Source organism: Oryctolagus cuniculus, chromosome X (genome assembly GCF_051225735.1).
Source record: "Oryctolagus cuniculus isolate XC-2025 breed Fujian yellow rabbit chromosome X, ASM5122573v1, whole genome shotgun sequence".
NCBI lineage: Eukaryota > Metazoa > Chordata > Mammalia > Lagomorpha > Leporidae > Oryctolagus > Oryctolagus cuniculus.
Genome location: NC_142888.1, coordinates 117,392,903 through 117,413,135, shown reverse-complemented (window position 1 = coordinate 117,413,135; position 20,233 = coordinate 117,392,903). Strand labels below are relative to the sequence as shown.

The 20,233-nt window shown below is 38.1% G+C and overlaps 1 protein-coding gene across 13 annotated transcripts in view; it reads left to right on the top strand.

Annotated features, from left to right (window-relative positions):
• Positions 1-18,240, top strand: part of MCF2 (MCF.2 cell line derived transforming sequence) — a 126,170-nt gene extending 107,930 nt beyond the window's left edge. For 3 of the 13 annotated variants that reach the window (XM_089323857.1, XM_089323853.1, XM_089323858.1), the window contains 4 exons: positions 4,855-4,964; positions 7,620-7,732; positions 10,749-10,861; positions 14,109-18,238. In XM_089323857.1, the coding sequence (XP_089179983.1) occupies positions 4,855-4,964; positions 7,620-7,732; positions 10,749-10,861; positions 14,109-14,151 (379 nt within the window). In that variant the 3' untranslated portion in view covers positions 14,152-18,238. Of the gene's footprint in view, positions 1-4,854; positions 4,965-7,619; positions 7,733-9,841; positions 10,601-10,748; positions 10,862-14,108 lie in introns of those variants that run through there. The other 10 variants (XM_051831587.3, XM_051831588.3, XM_070066956.2 and 7 more) reach the window with 7 other exon arrangements.
• Positions 18,241-20,233: the final 1,993 nt, after the last annotated feature.

The window sequence follows — 20,233 nt, the reverse complement described above, 5'->3', positions numbered from 1 at the left end:
AAAAACTTTTCCTCGACAGTCAATATGAGGGCTGTTCAAGTCATTATTTCTCAAAGTGTTAATTTCACTTCTACAGCTTTCATTTTAGGTGCTCTATTAGTTCTCACAGATTAGGGAGAACACATAGTATTTGTCCCTTTGGGACTGGCTTATTTCACTCAGCATGATGTTTTCCAGATTCCTCCATTTTGTTGCAAATGACCAGGTTTCATTTTTTTAAACTGCTGTGTAGTATTCCATAGGGTAAAAATCCCATAATTTCTTTATCCAGTCTACCGTTGATGGGCATTTAGGTTGATTCCATGTCTTAGCTATTGTGAATTGAGCTGCAATAAACATGGAGGTGCAGATAGCTCTTTTGTTCACTGATTACATTTCCCTTGGTTAAATTCCCAGTAGTGGGATGGCTGGGTCATATGGTAGTTCTATATTCAGGTTCTGAGGAATCTCCAAACTGACTTCCATAGTGGCTTTACCAGTTTGCATTCCCACCAACAATGGATTAGTGTGCATTTTCCCCAACATCCTCGCCAGCATCTATTGTTAGTTGATTTCTGTATGTAAGACATTATAACCAGGGTGAGGTGAAACCTCATTGTGGTTTTGATTTGCATTTCCCTGATGGCTAGTGATCACGAACATTTTTTCATGTGTCTGTTGGCCATTTGGATTTCCTCTTTTGAAAAATGTCTGTTTAGATTCTTGGCCCATCTCTTAATTGGGTTTTTTGTTTTGTTGTTGTGGAGATTCTTAATCTCTGTAGATTCTGGTTATTAATCCTTTATCAGTTGTATAGTTTGCAAATAATTTCTCCCATTTTGTTGGTTGTCTCTTCACTTTCTTGACTGTTTCTTTTGCAGTACAGAAGCTTCTCAATTTGAAGTAATTTCATTTGTTAATTTTGGCTTTGGCTGCCTGTTCCTCTGGGGTATTTTCCAGGAATTCTTTGCCTGTGCTAATGTCTTGCAGGATTTCTCCAATGTTCTCAATTAATTTGATGGTGTCAGGTCATAGATTTATATCTTTAATTCATTTTGAATTGATTTTTATGTAATGGGTAAGTTGGGGGTCTTGCTTCATACTTCTACATGTGGAAATCCAGTTTTCCCATTACCATATGTTGAAAAGACTGTCCTTGCTCCAGGGAGTGGTTTTAGCTCTTTGGTCAAATACAAGTTGGTTGTAGATGTTTGGATTGATTTCTGGTGTTTCTATTTTGGTCCATATGTCTATATATGCTGTTTTGTTTATAACTGCCTTGTAGTATGTCTTAAGATCCAGCTTCATTTTTGTTGTATGATATTGCTTTAGCTATTCGAGGTCTCCTGTGGCTACAATGAATTTCAGCACCATTTTTTTCTAGATCTGGGAAGGATGTCTTTGGTATTTTGATTGGTAGCACATATATCTGTAAATTGCTTTTGGAAGAATGGACACTTTGACAATATTGATTCTTCCAATCAATGAACATGGAAGATTTTTCCATTTTTTAATATCTTCTTCTTTCTTTAATGTCTTATAATTCTCATTGTAGAGATCTTTGACTTCCTTGGTTAAATTTATTCCAAGGTATTTGATTTTTTTGGTTGCTATTGTGAATGGGATTGATCTTAGAAGTTCTTTCTCAGCCATAGCATTGTCTGTGTATAAAAAGTCTGTTGATTTTTGTGTACTGACTTTATATCCTGCTAGTTTCCTAAACTCTTCTATGAGTTCCAATAGTCTCTTAATGGAGTCTTTTGGATCCCTTTTATATAGAATCATATAATCTGCAAATAGGGATAATTTGACTTCCTCTGTCCCAATTTCTATCCCTTCAATTCCTTTTTTTCTTGCTTAATGGTTCTAGCTAAAACTTCCAGGGCTGTATTTTATAGCAATGGTGAGAATGGGCATCCTTATCTTGTACTAGGTCTCAGTGGGAATGCTTCCAACGTTTCCCCATTCAATATGGTGCTGCCCGTGGGTTTCTCATAAATTGCCTTGATTGTGTTGAGTGATGTTCCTTCTAAACCCAATTTGCTTAAAGTTTTCATCATGAAAGGGTGTTGTATTTTGTCAAATGCTTTCTCTGCCTTTGTTTAGATAATCATGTAGTTTTTGTTTTTCAATTTGTTAATGTGATGTATCACATTGATTTGCAAGTGTTGAACCATCTCTGCATACCATGGATAAATCCTACTTGGTCCAGCTGGGATATTTCTGATGTGTTGTTGGATTGGATTGGCCAGAAATTTATTGAGGATTTTTGCATCTATGTTCATCAGGAAAAATTGGTCTGTAGTTCAATTTCTCTGATGCATCTATTTCAGGTTTAGGAATTAAGGTGATGCTGGCTTAATAGAGAGGATTTGGGAGGATTCCCACTCTTTCAATTGTTTTGAATAATTTGAGAAGAAGTGGAGTTTGTTCTTCTTTAAATGTCTGTTAGAATTCAACAGTGAAGTCATTGAGTCCTGGACTTTTCTTTGTTGGGAAGGCCTTTTAAAATGGCTCAATTTCTGTCTTGGGTATGGGTCTGTTTAGGTTTTCTGTGTCTTCATGGTTCAATTTAGGTAGGCTGTATGTGTTCAGGAATCTGTCCATTTTTTCTAGGTTGCCCAGGTTATTGGCATACATCTCTTTGTAGTAATTTCTGATAATTCTTTTTATTTCTGTGGTATCTGTTGTTACATTTTCTTTTTCATCTCTAATTTCATGGATTTGGGTCTTCTCCTTTTTTTGGTTAGTTGAGTCAATGATGCGTTAATTTTGTTTATTTTTTCAAAAAAAACCTCTTCATTTTGCTAATCTTTTGTATTATTTTTGGTGTCAATTTTGTTGATTTCTTCTCTAATTTTCATTATTTCTTTTCTTCTACTAGTTTGGGTTTGGTTTGATGTTGTTTTTCTAGATCCTTTAGGTGCATAGATAGTTCATTTATTTGATACCTTTCCAGTTTCTTGATGGAGTTACCAATTGATATAGACTTTCCTCTTAACACCGCTTTTGCTGTATTTCACAAATTTTGGTATGTTGTATTTCCATCTTCATTTGTTTCCAGATATTTTCTGATTTCTCTTTTGAGTTCTTCTATGACCCATTTTTCATTCAGAAACATGTTGTTTATTCTCCATGTGTTTGAATAATGTAGAGATTCTTGAGTTGGTGACTTCTAGTTTCATTGCATTGTGGTCTGAGAAGATGCATGATATGATTTTGAATTTTTTGAATTTGCTGAGACTCACTTTATGGCATAGCATATGGTCAATTCTAGTGGAAGTTCCATACACTGGAGAAAAAAAATGTGTACTCCGTGGCTTTAGGGTGGAAGGCTCTGTAGATATCTGCTAGGTCTATTTGGTCTATGGCGTCAATTAGCTCTGTTGTTCCTTGTTGATTTTCTGTCTGGTTGATCTCTCCATTGCTGAAAGTCGTGTATTGAAGACCCCATTACTATTGTATTTGGTTCCATATCTCACTTTAAATCTCTTAACAATTCTTTTAAATAGCCAGGTGCCCTGTAATTAGGTGCATATTCATTTATAATAGTCACATCTTCCTGTTGAATTGATCCTTTAATCATTATATAATGTCATTCTTTGTCTCCTTTAATAGTTTTTGTGTTAAAGTCTATTTTTTCTGATATTAGGATGGCACAACAGCTCCTTTTTTGGCTTCTCCTAGCATGGATTATCTTTTTCCATCCTTTCACTTTCAGTCCACGTGCATCTTTGTTGGTAAGATGTGTTTTTTGTAGGCAACAAATAGATGGGTTTACTTTTTTTTTTGACAGGCAGAGTGAACAGTGAGAGAGAGAGACAGAGAGAAAGGTCTTCCTTTGCCGTTGGTTCACCCTCCAATGGCCGCCGTGGCCGGCGCGCTGCAGCTGGCGCACCGCACCTATCCGATGGCAGGAGCCAGGTACTTATCCTGGTCTCCCATGGGGTGCAGGGCCCAAGTACTTGGGCCATCCTCCACTGTACTCCCTGGCCAGAGCAGAGAGCTGGCCTGGAAGAGGGGCAACCGGGACAGAATCCAGCGCCTCGACCAGGACTAGAACCCGGTGTGCCGGTGCCACAAGGCGGAGGATTAGCCTAGTGAGCCGCGGTGCCGGCCAATGGGTTTACTTTTTTAATGCATTCAACCAGTCTGTGTCTTTTAACTGGGGGGTTGAGACCATTTACATTCAGTGTGACTATTGTTAAATACTGTCTTTGCCCTGCCATGTTTCCTTAAATAATCTTATTTATGTATTTTGGATTTCATTTGTAATTTTGCTGGGTCATTTTCTGTGTATAAACACTGTTTTACCCTTTGTTGTAATCATCTTTCAGAGGTAGCTAAAACCAGGCATAATGTGTGGTAGTTCATCTGGAGCTTTTGGAAAATCCAAATTATAATCAAAATCATTATCTTCCAGGGTCTAGGATACTCAATATTTTAGCCTAGTGTATAGTAGTAAAGTCTTTAGGTTTCTTGTAGGTAACTGACTTAATAGTAACTGGTACAAACTAAACATCGATCAGGTTTCATCTTATATGAACCTTATTTGGTTCATTAAGGTTAAAATATGCAGAGCAACAGGGACTGGCCATGGGCACAATATATATTCCTTGGGTCTAGAAGGGAGTATTTTTTTCCTTGCACAATGAAGATAGAATCTGTTGGCTTGAATCCCAGTATTTAAGGTTTTGTATATTATGAACTTAATATGCTTATGCTCACACTTAAATAGTGGAATGTTAAATGTTTGAATGGATTCTCCTAGCTTGTTTTTAGCACATGGTTTTGGTGGAGGAAATACCATTTTAAATTTCTTGCTACTCTTAGGCTATAGAAAAGCTCACTTATTTTTATATATTACTATTTCAGAAAGCAACAAGGAGCATTTGCAAATGCTAAGGAAACTGAATTGGAACACCCCAGTGCTATGGTGGAGGTCAGTGAAGCAATCGTGTCAGTTCAGGCACAACCAAACAAAGGTATGTGTCATGGTCATCCCAAGGTACAATTCATGTCTGTGCAAGATTATATCTCCCATTGTCCTATTGTTAACTTGGAAAATCTACTTGTCTGTTATTTTTGTATAGAGAAAATGAAACTAACACATTTTAATAAGGCACTCATGTCTTGCATATGCAAGACCCTCTGGGCACTACAGAGCAGTGGTTGTTAAAGTGTGGCCTCTGCACCAGTAGCATCAGAAACACCTTGGAACTTGTATGAAAGGTAGGTTCTCTGACTCTAACTCAAACCTTCTGAATAAGAACCTGGGAGAGAAGCCCAGCCACATGAACTTCAACATGTTTTCTATGTGATTCTGATGCCTGCTCAACTTTGGTAACCTGTGGGGAGCAACCAAGACTTGACTAAATTACTGAAGCTGCTAAGACTAAATCTATGCATCTGATCTCCCACCATATGGCGCTGAGAGGGAATAAACAGCTTCCACACAGCTGCCTCACGAATTCGACTAACAAGCTGCAGGAGCTGATCCTGTTCTTGATTGGAGGAGAGCAGCGTGCTCAGCACGTGGGGAGAGAACGCCAGCAGAGTTGGGATTGGTGGAAGAGGACTATAAAGGAGGAGAGAGACAACATGCACCAGGAACATCTGAGGAACCCCTGAGAGAGTCGGCCGGCGGTGTGCTGCTCCTCCACAGAAGTGGGGAAAGTGGTGGGGTTGCCACCCCTCCGCAGAGGCGGGGCGGGGGCGGGGAGCGGCAGCAAATCCGGGAAGGGCCGGGGGGAAAAAGAACAGCGCAGGGTCCGGTGTCATTCCTCCGCGAGTGGGGGAGCGACAGTAACCCCTGTTACAGAGATGAAAGGCACATGTGCTGGATTCGAGGAATGCACACTCAACTTACTCTTGGCTTAATGAAGTCAGAAGATTGATTTACAGCTCTAATAATTATTGTTCTTATGATAATTGTGCTATTTGAAGTGATTTTAAACAATTTATTTAATTCAACAAATGTTAACATGATCTTGGTTGCCAGGAATTATGCAAAGTGTTGTGCATATGGTCTAATTAAAATACATTCAGCTTCCATCCCCATGAAACTATTAGGGTGGAAAGATGATCCAAAAAGCAATTAAAATTAAATTGTCATAAGAGTTAAAACAGGAAAGTACTAGGTGCTGTAGAATCCCACAGCAGATCACCTAAACAATTCTCATTTCAACAGCATAGTTTTCACTGAAGAAATGCCTAATAGAGTGTTTGATATTCAATACTGAAATATGATGGTCCTTAATCTAGAAGAGTTCTCCACTGGTTGAGGAGACAAAAGTAATGATGATATTGCTCAGGTTTTATCTATCCATTTAAAGTTCATTTCCCTCAGATCATCTATGCTGTGATCCCTAGAACAATAAAGAGAGGCTAGTTTCAACACCTGCATTTCAAGGCAAGGAAACCAAGTCAGAGAAAGTCAGCTGATTTTTCCAAGTTTATATTAGTAGCTTAGTGTAGCTAAGATGAGTTTCTGTTAATTTGCAACATCTGTTAGAGGTGCTATTTAATTTTTCAAAAATAAAGCATATCTTACATAAGGCTCTTAAGAGATAATATAGTGTCTCTGCCTACTAACAGAAACAAGTCAAAATAGTAATACCAGGCAGACTATAGGTGCTATTTGAATTGAATCAATATAAACCCATGGAAGTTTCATAACAGATGATTTTCTGCAAGATAGGGTAAATATTCTCCACAATATTATTTGACTTATTATTACTTTTTGTTTATTTTAGGGAGAGAGAGAGAAAGAGAGCTCTCATTTGCTAGTTCACTCTCCAAATGCCCACCATGGCTGGGGCAGGGCCAGAGCTGAAGTTGGGAGCCTAGAACTCCATTTAGGGCCTCCTCTGTGGGTGGAAGGAACTGAATTACTTGAGCCATTGTCAGTTTCTCCCAAGATATGCTTAATAATAGGAAGCTGGATTCAGGAGCCAGAGCTGGGTATTAAATCCAAGGCACTCTGATACAAAGAGTGTGTATGTCTTTTTTTTTTTTTTTTTTTTTGACAGGCAGAGTGGACAGTGAGAGAGAGAGACAGAGAGAAAGGTCTTCCTTTGCTGTTGGTTCACCCTCCAATGGCCGCCACGGCCGGCGCGCTGCAGCTGGCGCACCGCGCTGATCCAATGGCAGGAGCCAGGTACTTCTCCTGGTCTCCCGTGGGATGCAGGGCCCAAGGACTTTGGCTATCCTCCACTGCACTCCCGGGCCACAGCAGAGAGCTGGCCTGGAAGAGGGGCAACCGGGACAGAATCTGGTGCCCAGACCGGGACTAGAACCCGGTGTGCTAGCGCCGCAAGGTGGAGGATTAGCCTAGTGAGCCGCGGTGCCGGCCGAGTGTGTGTGTCTTAACCACTAGGCCAAATGCCCACCCCTTCTTACTACATTTAACAAATCTCCCACAAACCCTAACTTATTACCATTCTAAACAAAATAAAAGAAGTAAATGTGAGTTCAGGCGCTTTTTGGAATACCAGGACTTCTAAAATAGCTCAATCAAATTGGAGATTTTATCATAGAAAGTTACTATTCTTGGTCCACTGAATATTGTTAGTTGACTCATCATCTTGTGGTGAATTGGTACCTTCAATTAACTACCACACTGCCTGTTTTTCTTGTAGTTTGGGCTGAGACATCAGAATCTGCAGAAATCTCTGAGGAGACTGTGGAATGGTCAAGCAACTTTTTCTACCCTACATGTGATGGCAATGGAGAAGAAGAAAGGCCCCTTATGGTTAGTAATGACATATTCGATTAAAACTCTTGAAGCATTTTTACTGCTGAAATAGAGGAGGCACAGAGGAACAATCTTTTGCCAGCATCCTTAAGGCCATTAGGCATAGTCCATGGTCAAAAAATGTGAAGCAAATCTTACGAACATTCAGTAAGCACTTCCTTCTTTAAGTAGAGCTTGTTCTTAAGCTGTACATGGAGTTCTTACTGAAGTTGATGAAACAGTCGTTCTTCCCATGTCTCTAGATTTACTTTAAGTTTTTATTTTTAAACAATTATATATACATGGGAAGTTATACAAATAGTACAAAGTGATCTTTTGTATGTTACACCCAGTTTCCTCCAATGATAACAAACTTCAGCATAGCATCAGAATCTGGAAATTGACAATGGTACTATCCACAGACCTTATTCAGATTCCCTCCATTTCCTATGTACTCATTTGTATATGTGTATATAAACTTCTGTAATTTTATCCACCACTGTGCTCTCCATTTAGGCATGTGTCATCGAATAAGAGAACAAAGAATCTTCAAATACATTTTCAAATCAGTCTAGATTCCAGATTGGAAAACATAGAAAATAAAGGTTATACATTAAAAATTATTTAATACTCTCTGGGGAATGTATTTTAATGAGTTATCAAAAATGTGCTAATGATACCAAGCCTCAACATATTTGAACAAAAGGACATCCATAAATTTAAGGAGGTTGCTTTAGGGTAAAAGTAAAAATTTCACAGAAGAAATGATTCACAAGTTGTTAGGATCTTGGTGAGTTATTAGAAAGGAATTTGGACTTTTTAGGGTAAATTCCTACTTTGTCCAAGTCATCAGATTGGGCATGATGCCTTGTGGTTGACTGTTCCTTGGTGTCCTTCAGAGGAAACAACTCAACTTGGCAGGTGTAATGTTGGTGTGAGAGAGTAATGGCATGGATGATCACAGAGTTGCACAGCATTAATTCAGAAATGCTTTCTCTAAAAAATAACTGATACTCTTTCTTCTAACAATAAGATGACCATAATACATATTTGTATGGTAGCTTATATTTTACCAAATGATGCCTAAATGAATATTCCCAATGTTAATGTGAAAAAGGCCAGGCATTATACCTCCAAATCATAAGAAGGAAACTGAGGTTCAGACCTGGTGAGAGTTAATTGTCTAGACCAGCAACAGATCTCAAACCTTTAAATGAAGGAACCCTTTATAACAATTTTAGTTCCCCAAAGAACTCTTGTTTATGTAGGTTCTATCTACCGGGATTTACTATATTCTAAGCTAAAACTGGGAAATAAATGTTTTAGAATGTATCCATTATTCTAAATTATTAATTAACCAATTGTAAATTTGTATGAATAAAATTTTCACTAAAAATACATTTTCAAAACAAAAAGTAGTAAGAATAACATTTAAAATAAATCTGTAAATCTCTTTAAGATTTGGCTCAGTAAAAGACAGCTGAGTTCTCATATCTGCTTTTGCATTCTCTATATCGTGCTATTAAACATCAAGTGCCCTCTAGAAAACTCCACTGTGTGTTTGTGAGAGGATGAGTGTAAAAAAGGCAAAAAGGCAAATAATGTCTTAAAAATAAATTAATATATAGGTTTGACCTTTCAGACCCTTTGAAAATGTCTCAGAAACCCACAATGATCTGCCTGCCACACTTTGGGAACAACTGGTATAGCATGATGATAATAACAAATTTGATTTCCTTTATTAATATAATCTGAGGATGGAATGAATGGAGTAGTCTTCAAATGTGATGAGAAAGTCAAGGAAGCCAGTTTAAGCATTTGCTTTCAGTGTTCTATGAAGTGATTGTCAAAAATTAAGTAAGCTTTTATTTCAAATATGATGTCTGAACATAAATATGCAGAATTGACTGATGCTTTAATCACAAAGGATGAGAATGCAGAAAAATTGAATAGTTTTCTTCTCTTTTCCCAATAATTTCCTGAGTTGCACTACTAAAGAATAAATACAAAAGACCAATGCAATGCATTCCATAATACCCTTCTCCCCAAGTGAAGTTGGAATGAGCTACTGTTTGGCTTCACTTTTCAATTTAGAAACTGAAATAATGAGTGCTGCTTCCCTTGTAGAGACACATGTCAGAGATGGCTCTCCTATTTTGATGAAGCTACTATGTCAAATGGCAAGTAGCTCTTTCCTGCCTGCTCCTCAACCCATGTGGAAAAAATACTGCTCAAAAGATGTTCAGCCCAAATGATGCTGATGTTGTTTCCAGGTTAAATCTTTGGACATGCAAAGAATCAACAGCCCATAATTATTTCTTTTCTTTCACTTCTAAATCATTTTACTTATGGTATTCTTTATTTTTAAAATGCTGTATTCAATGTGTAAGATATTGTGCTGGAAAATTTCTCGTCTCAGAACAATTTTGGACTTGAAAATTATTTCTTTTCCATCTACTGTGTAACCACATGCAATCAGTGTGCCTTTGATTATTTAGCTTATTATTAATTAAGTTAATATGGCTGCAAAATGATTAAGGTTGAGTAAAGCACAAAATTATCATTTAATATGCTTTGATCGGGCCCAGAGCTTTTGTACCCATTATTTTAACCTGTGCAAAGTGATCCAAAGCCCAGAAATCCTTTTGGGCGCATCAGTAATTTCTTTCAGGGCTATTGCTTTTGTATGTGCCGAGGTAAAATTTTCATAAGAGTAGTTTACAAATAATAGTATTTAAAAATTAATATTTTCCTGCTGTTTTTCCTAATTTTAGGCTTTTAATTCATGTAACTTAAATTAGTTGTGCTATTATTTTCTGTACATTTCATGCTGTAATTCTCTTTTTTTAAAATAAAAATTAATTCTTCAGGTTATATAAACACATGTTCTGCTTTTTCTTTTCCATGACAAACTGGAAAGCAGCTGCCTCACTCACATTTCCCATTGAAACAGTTAATTCTTTATGTAACAGACAGTTATGCAAGGAGTTTTGCGATCGCATTTGTAATATAATTTTTCGAAACAACTTTACAGTCTCCAGGCAAATATAAAGCCCTAACAGCATGCAGGAGGAGAGGCTCAGAAGACCTCCTGATTAGAAATGGAGATGCCATTCAGCTTCCACTTGAGGATGCTGAGGGTCAATGGTAGGTGCGTTTGCAATGCCGGTAATGGCCTCTGCTGGGGCACGTGGGTAGCTATTGAAACGTTTGGCTGTATCTCTATCTTTGTTATATGGTCTCCAGCAAGCAGAGATATCACAGTGATGGCTTTCATTTTCAGTGCTTCAGCTGTGCCTGTATAGCTCACTGAAAGGAATGTTAGCCTTTCTTGAGTGAAAGATGCTTTTAGAGAATGAAACGCTATGAGTCTGCATGTTCTTTTGTGGTTTACCTTTGCCTCAGATGTTTTAGCTGGCACATCTGGGCTTCACAGTGGCTATACATCACATTCCATTTGGTCATTTACATTACTCAATAATCAAATATTTAAGGAATGCCTACTATGTGTCAGAGACCATGCTTTGCCACTTTACAACACGGTACATGGTACACTTCTCTTTATCAGTTTCAATATTGACTTTTCAACTTTGTCATTCTATACTTAGGCATTTTACTTAGCATAACACTGATTGCAAAGATAGTTGTGTCAAGTGTACCGTCTAATTAGAGAAAAACCCAAAGCAGGTAGGGAATACTGTTTGGAAGGGGACTGAAGTTTCCATCATTTTATTGGAAATTTAAAATGAAACAATTCTGTTTTTATTTTGTCAATAACTGGAACTTAAATTCTAAAATGACAATGTACCACAACCCTAAAAGTAGAAGCATGTACATGGGGGCCTAAGTTAGTGATGAATTCTTAAAACAATAGCCATTTATTTCCAGTCATGTAAGTCCTTTGTTGGTTACTCAAAGGACTCAAGAACTGCATCATGAAGATCTTTGAGTACATGCAATAACTTGGTGAAAATTTGAGCTGCAATATATCCTATTTGCTTTTATTACCTTAATATTACATTTTTGGCTACTAATTCATTTATTATTTAGGTTGGTGAAAAACTAAACAGAAGAAAAGAAGGACTGATTTCAGGGGACAAGTACACAGTGTAATTGGTGACTCTGGGTTTCAGAATGTTAAAATTATAAGTATAATATGAACAAACTGTACCCTGAAAGCTAAAATTTTTTTTAACATTCCAGAAATATGACATTGGCATAGCTTAAGAACCTGTCTGTACTTAGAAATAAGGCTGAAAACATGTTAGTTAGGATTTATTTTTCCTTTGATTGTTTGAAATTCATGAAAAGAGTTTTAAAACACATTAAACTTCCCTAGAGGATTGATAGCCTTGAAATAGAATTCAGATATCGTAGTGTCCTGTAAGATCCTTCAGAATTAAATATTGAGGCTATGCTTTTAAGGTATCAGCCTTACTGTCTAAGAACTATTTACCAGTGTGCTTTTTATCTGTCCTATTGGGCCATATTATTTACTTGTGGTAGGTTTCTACTACATATATGCATACACATACCTGTGTCTCGGACAAGACTTATGTGTAAAGGCAGTATAAAAAAAAGAGAAGTAACCCCTGTTCATTTCTATTAACCCAAACTTTACTTTTTATATATAAAAACAGTGTTTTTATAGATTTTTCCCCTTAGTGACACTTAGCTGCCTATAAAAGGGCAGCACAGAAAAGGAAAACACACTTGTTGGTGAATAAGATTATTACTGTTATTGTCCTCATAATTCCTCTGAAATGTTAGTTTGGGCCTTGTGTTTGAATTTGGGAACTCCTCAAATGGAGTCAGCTTTATGTTTATCAGTTTGGTTATTCTAATCTGGGTCACCTCTCAAATATTTTCTGCTCCAATTATTGAATTATTTAGATAATAGTAATCTGAACAGTCCATTATACAATTAGAACTGACACTTATTTAAAAGCTACACTGGGCCAGCGCTGTGGCTCAGTAGGCTAATCCTCCGCCTTGCAGCGCTGGCACACTGGGTTCTAGTCCCGGTCGGGGCACCGGATTCTGTCCCGGTTGCCCCTCTTCCAGGCTAGTTCTCTGCTGTGGCCGGGGAGTGCAGTGGAGGATGGCCCAAGTGCTTGGGCCCTGCATCCCATGGGAGACCAGGAGAAGCACCTGGCTCCTGCCTTCGGATAGGCGCGGTGCGCCGGCCGCAGCGTGCCAGCCATGGCGGCCATTGGAGGGTGAACCAACGGCAAAGGAAGACCTTTCTCTCTGTCTCTCTCTCTCACTGTCCACTCTGCATGTCAAAAAAAAAAAAAAAAAGCTACACTGAACAACTGTTGGATACATCATTATTTTTAAGTATACATGGAACATTCATCAAGATCTACCATTTACTGTGTCATGAAATGAATATTAATAAATTTCAAAATATTTGAGTCATATAAAGTCTTTGTACTATCTGATAGGTCTCTTGAACTTATTCCTTGTATTTTATATTCTTTGATCAATGTCTCCCCGACCCTTCTTCCCTAACTGCTCCACTCCCTGGTAACCAGGCACAGAATTACAAACTAGTGCAGGATCTCACTCATATACAGAATCTAAAAACATTTTTCATCAAAGTTTCAGGTCACTTGAATGGGGAATGGAAGGTTGTTGGAAAAAATGGTTGCCGGCAACTGGTTATTCCTATGGAAAGAGAAATGAACTTCCATCTTTATACCTCACTCCATAGGAGAAAAAGTAATTTGAGTTGGATCACAGATCTAAGCGCAAACACTGCAATCATAAAATTTGTAAAAGCAAACATGTGCTAACAGCTGCATGATTTTGGACGGCTATTAGTTTCTTCCACAAGATGCCAAAAAAAAAAAAAAAAACTCCACTAGCAATAAATAGTATTAGAAAAACTCAATTAAATATTTCACATGCTGAACTTAGTAATTTATAACTTTAAAAATGCATACCTATTGGAATAAGATGAAATCTAAGACTGTAACATTTTAAACACTTACAAAAGCCCAATGATCCTTACTAGTCACTTTTCCCCCCAAAATGAACTGATTTCATATCACACGTTAAGTTTGAGAGACAGGTGTTGTGAGACAGAAGATTAATTTGCCACTTGGGACACCTGCATCCCATGTCAGAGTGCCAGTTCGAGTTGTGGCTACTCCACTTCTGATGCAGCTCTCTGCGATGTACCTGGGAAGCAGCAGAAGATGGCCCAAGTCCTTGAGTCCCTGCCAGGCAAGTGTGAGATGTGGATGGAGCTCCTGGCTGCTGGCTCTGGCCTGGCATAGCCTCAGCTGTTGCCTGTTGTGGACGTTTGGGACGTGAATCAGTGAATGGAAGATGTCTTCACCCCATCATGGTGCTTTTCAAATTAATAAAATCTTTTTTTTTTTTAAAGTTTGAGGGGTCGGTGTGGTGTAGCAGGTAAAGCCACTGCCTGAAGTGCTGACATTCCCATACAGGCACCGGTCCTAGTCCCGGCTGCTCCTCTTCTGATCCAGCTCTCTGATATGGCCTGGGATAGCAGTAGAAGATGGCCCAAGTCCTTGGGCCCCTGCACCAGCGTGGGAGAGCAAAAGAAGCTCCTGGTTCCTGGCTTCAGATCAGCTTAGCTCCGGCCCTTACGGCCAGTTGCGGAGTGAACCAGCAGATGGGAGATTCTCTCTCTCGCTCTCGCTCTCGCTCTCTCGCTCTCTTCCTGCCTCTCTGTGTGTAACTCTGACTTTCAAATAAATAAATCAATATTTAAAAAAAAGTTTGAAAATGAATATAGCCAGCTTTATCAACTGCTTTGTGTTTATTTAAATGGTTAATAAAAGAAAATAAACAGGAGTCACTTAAACTGTGTCCTCACAAAGCTGTTTAAATTAATGCATAAATCAGATTTGAATAAATCAGGTTTTTATAAAGCAATTAAAAATTCAATAAAGACATGAAATAACAGCACAGTGTATTTACTAGAAAATAGTGGCCTTTTTTGTGCTCATGTCTCCAAGATTCAAAAGTGAAAATACCCATGTTCATCCAACTTTCATTTAATGTTGACATTTGTATTCAAGATGAAGAATACTCAGAGTAAATTTTCTGTAACTTTTATCATCATTATTTTAAACAGAGAGCAGAGAGCCGGCGCCGTGGCTCAATAGGCTAATCCTCCACCTTGCGGCGCCGGCACACCGGGTTCTAGTCCCGGTTGGGGCGCCGGATTCTGTCCCGGTTGCCCCTCTTCCAGGCCAGCTCTCTGCTATGGCCAGGGAGTGCAGTGGAGGATGGCCCAGGTGCTTGGGCCCTGCACCCCATGGGAGACCAGGAAAAGCACCTGGCTCCTGGCTCCTGCCAGGATCAGCGCGGTGCGCCGGCTGCAGCGGCGGCCATTGGAGGGTGAACCAGCGGCAAAAGGAAGACCTTTCTCTCTCTGTCTCTCTCTCTCACTGTCCACTCTGCCTGTCAAAAAAAAAAAAAAAAAAAAAAACAGAGAGCAGAATCTTCTCACACTTAATTCAGGACAAAGTTAATTATATGAATTTTTAGCTAACTGTAATGCAGGACATATAAAATTACATATTTGATTAGTTTTAATTTGAAATGGTTCCATTACTGTAACCCCAGTAGATTTAGGTCATATTAATACCCTTTCAGAAGTGCATGATAAAATAATAGTTTCAATATACTTTTAGCTTGTGCTTATTTTTTTACAGAGTATAGAGCTTACTATGTATTTATTAACATGCATACAGTTCATTTTGGGGAAAATCATATTGGTCCTTTCTAGTCACTTATTTTCTACTGTGAGTGAACTTTTTCATTATCTTTGTTTCTGAAGTCCTTTTGAAGAGTTGACGTATAATGTATTGATATACCATCAGCTTTCCAAGCATTAGTCTCTTCCCAGTGTGGCATGCTATTATGTAATAGGACAGGATTTCACTGGTCCTTGTTCTCTTGAAGCTTCTTAAGATATTAAAATACACATTCTTTCAAATAGCATGCATGTATGATATTTTGAAATGTCAAATTAATACTTCACTGTAGTATTTGTTGATGTTATAATGTCATGTTATCTTGACTGAGGTCTACCCTCATGTTACATTGCATAGAAAAAATAATATATTGTGGCTCATAAAAATATATTGTAATGTGTATCAGTAAATTAATTACAGAATTATAATTGAGTAAACATGCAGCTTTCTACAGTATTTAGGTTTTAACAACCATACTAAGGTATCTCATTTGTTTTCTATCAAATAGAATATAAAGATTTCTTTGATACTTATACACTTAACATGTTTCATTTTATCTCCATGCACAAACATAAGTCATGTAATATTTGTGAAGTCCAGTTGTAGAAAATGTGAATTCTGCTTCTTTTATTTTTTATCCAGTGAAGCATACTTTCATAAACAGATTCCTGTAGTAAATAAATGTGAAACCAAATAACATTTATTAAAATAAACAACAAGAAGACATCATCTTGAATTTATAAAGGACCTTTTGAACCCTTATATTTAGTGTTAGATGTTATAGTAAAAACAACAAAGTCACTTGAATTCATTCTTAATTATTTTGTAGATACCACTTAGGTAACATAAGGAAATCGTTTCCCTTGAATGAAAGGAAAATGAATAGACCTTTTTTTTTTTAAAAAAAATTCCTTTGGAGATGTGAACCAGATTATATTTCTTTTTTTTTTTTTCTTGACAGTCAGAGTGGATAGTGAGAGAGAGACAGAGAGAAAGGTCTTCCTTTTGCCGTTGGTTCACCCTCCAAAGGCCGCCACGGCTGGCGCGCTGCGGCCGGCGCACTGTGCTGATACCAAGGCAGGAGCCAGGTGCTTCTCCTGGTCTCCCATGGGGTGCAGGGCCCAAGCACTTGGGCCATCCTCCACTGTACTCCCTGGCCACAGCAGAGAGCTGGCCTGGAAGGGGGGCAACCAGGACAGAATCCGGCGCCCCGACCGGGACTAGAACCCGGTGTGCCGGCGCCGCTAGGTGGAGGATTAACCTATTGAGCCGTGGCGCCGGCCTAGATTATATTTCTTAAGTGTTACAGATAAGCAGCACTATAGTCAGGTTTATCTTACATTGCCATTGCCTGGGACATTTACAGAATTTCCTCGCACTGAAGTGGACTTCATCATTCGCAGTTTGTCTCAGTCTTGCAAGAAACCATCTTCACACTTTCCATTCCCCCTAGGTGAAAGCACAGTGCTATTTTGTGTCCAATTAAAGTTGCTCATGGAATTCACTCAAGTTCCATCTGAAAACTTGAAATCAGTTCTTTTGAACTTTTATAATTAACTTTTCAGTAATGTTCGGTATCAAAAATTCAAAGAGAGAATCAAGATAATCAGATTTTAAACTCCTTAATTAATAGTTTATTAATTCTGTGCTGTGTATGTGACTATAGTGTACCAAAGGAACATATTCTGAAGGCCTTCTTTTGCAGTTTGGTATTTAGCATTGTTGGAGCAGTGTTAGGGTTCTAAAGACCCAAAGTTTAAAGTCTTATTATTTTGATGTGTTGACGCTTATGTTTTCTGTGCTGAAATTTAGATGTATATGTCATAGCTTTAAGTTAAATATTCACATAGCTTTAAGTTAAATATTCATATTTATACTAGAGATGTTCATGTACCAAAAGTCTACAGTTAGTTTCTTCACTTATTTTTGAATTTCCTAGCACTATCAATCCTAGTAAACATTTTTTAATGATATTGCATTTTTGTCTATACATGTACAAATGTGTTTATTTTAAATATGTAAACACTGTGATCACTTGTTTTGAAGTACAGGGCCAGATGTTGCATGCAGAATTGAATTTATGCTTGAAGTATTTTATATTATAAACCACTGAAGACAATAATTTGATATTTCTGCCTTTTAAATGATGAATTATGAGTTATTAGCTACATGTTTTTCTGATTGGTTTTATAACAGGCAATAAACATGATAACTATATGATATATAATTCAAATAGGGTTGCATATTGTATCAAAGTTATAGATTATGCTAGTGGCATCACTTGTTGTAGCAATTTGTATGAGAAGCCAACTGTATTTTATTCAAAGACATCTGCAAATTAAAAATCTAAGGTCAAATTGCTGGAATTCATTATGATCAATTTATAAGTTACTCATGAAAATATCCATATGTTTGATATTTTTCTTAATTAATGCATCAACAAAAAATGAAATTACAATACATTTTTTGTGTACTGATATTGTGCTTAGGAAATAGAATTAGGAGACAAAACTTTGAATAGTAATAAATATGCTTTCACAAAATGTTTTAATTTCATGATGTTAAACCATGGATATTTAAATCTTTTAAGATAATACTTAGTTCTGTAGATCAAATGTATAGCTACAGTCTTTTAATGTTTTAATCACTGCACAATGAATGCTATATTTGTATGTTTACAAATGTAACTGTACTTTATTAGGTTTATTAGGTTGTAAATGTGTGATACTATAAAACACAGCAGCAATTTCCCTTTACATCTTTAAAATTTAATTAAATTGTAAATGTACTTACAATGTACATGCACTTGCCTTAATTTCACGTTAAAAATATCTGACTGTAAATTCATTCATATATTTTTTCAGTTTACTATGGTATTAATTATACATTAAAAATCCCTTTCCTCTAATTTATTAAGTATACTCTTAAAGGTCAGCGCCGCGGCTCACTAGGCTAATCCTGCGCCTTGCGGCGCTAGCACACCGGGTTCTAGTCCCTGTCAGGGCGCTGGATTCTGTCCCGGTCGCCCCTCTTCCAGGCCAGCTCTTTGCTGTGGCCAGGGAGTACAGTGGAGGATGGCCCAAGTGCTTGGGCCCTGCACCCCATGGAAGACCAGGATGAGCACCTGGCTCCTGCCTTTGGATCAGCGCGTTGCGCAGGCCGCAGCGCACCAGCCGCAGCGCACCAGCTGCGGTGGCCATTGGAGGGTGAACCAACGGCAAAGGAAGACCTTTCTCTCTGCCTCTCTCTCTCTCATTATCCACTCTGCCTGTCAAAAAAAAAAAAAGTATACTCTTAAAGGCAGAGTAAGTATTTTAGTGAAATGTTTACCTTTGGTCTTGCTTCATGATTCTGAGAGAGAGACAGAGACGGAGAGAGAGAGAGAGAAAGAGAGAGAGAGATCACTAGAGTCAGAAGAAAATGTTTTGCTCAAAAAGTTTGGCAATAGCAGCTCTTTCAGGGGTTAGATAGCCATGTTTATGAGTAGATCCATCCGTTGTGAAAGTCTGCTTCATTATAATGGAGCTCAAGGAACTCTGGAAAGCATTGAGACAACATGCAGTTGTTTTCTAAACCTCACTTGGTGTTGCAAAGGGCTATTTATTTGGGACTGCTGGACCTAATGGTCTCTTTCATAGCCCATTCAGGAGCTAGAATTTGTGTCTTAATTTGGAGGGGGACAAATCCTACAAAATTGGTTTGACTGAATCTTTCACTTCTGAAAAACTGAAATGATTTTAGGTGCCTTCATGAGCATTCCATCATAGCATAGTGATCTCTTTTGACTTAAAACTTATTCTGAGATTTTGGAGGAAGCGTCATCAGTGAATTAGCTAATTAATAAGTTAATTTTTTCTCCACAAAGCTCCCTGCAAATTAAAATATCTATTCAAATTTCCATTTCCATGTTGGGGGAAGAGTAAATGTTATTGCTAATATTTGCAAAACTGCATAATAGTATGAGTTTCATAACAGAATACATAGTTGTAAAAGCCACCTTCATAGCAGGGCTATATAATATTCTCTTTTTTAAAGATTTATTTATGGAGCTGGCACTGTGACATAGCAGGTAAAGCCACCACTTGCAGTGCCAACATCCCATGTGGGAACTAGTTCAAGTGTCAGCTGCTCCACTTCCAATCCAGCTCTCCACTGTGGCCTGGGAAAGCAGTAGAAGATGGCCCAAGTCCTTGGGTCCCTAAACCTGAATGGGAGACCCAGAAGAAGCTCCTGGCTCCTGGCTCTTGGCTTCAGATCTGCCTAGTTCTCTCTCTCTCTCTCTGCCTCTGTAACTCTGCCTTTCAAATAAACAAATAAAAAATAAAAAAGGAGAGATTTATTTATTTACTTGAAAGCCAGATTTTTGGGGGATGGTGTGGACACACACACACACACACACAGAGCGAGAGCGAGCTTTATCTGCTTTGGTTCTCTCTCCAAATTGGCTGCAACACCCAGGACCAGGCTGGGCCAGGCTGAAGCCAGAAGCCAGAAGATAGACTTGAGCCATCTTCCACTGCCTTCCTAGGCATATTAGCAGGGAGTTGGATCAGAAATGGAGCATCTGGGACTTGAATGGGTGCACATATGGGATGCCAGCATTGCAGATGGCTGTTTAACCTGCTGTACCACAATGCCAGTTCCTATAATATTCTCTTAATAGAGAAAATTTCAGAATATATTTTGGAAAGTGTAAGGGAACAGAAGAAATACTCCACTTGAAGGAAAATTAGGTCAGTGATTCTGTTCAGAGTTTAGTCAGAAATCAATCTGGTTTCACTCA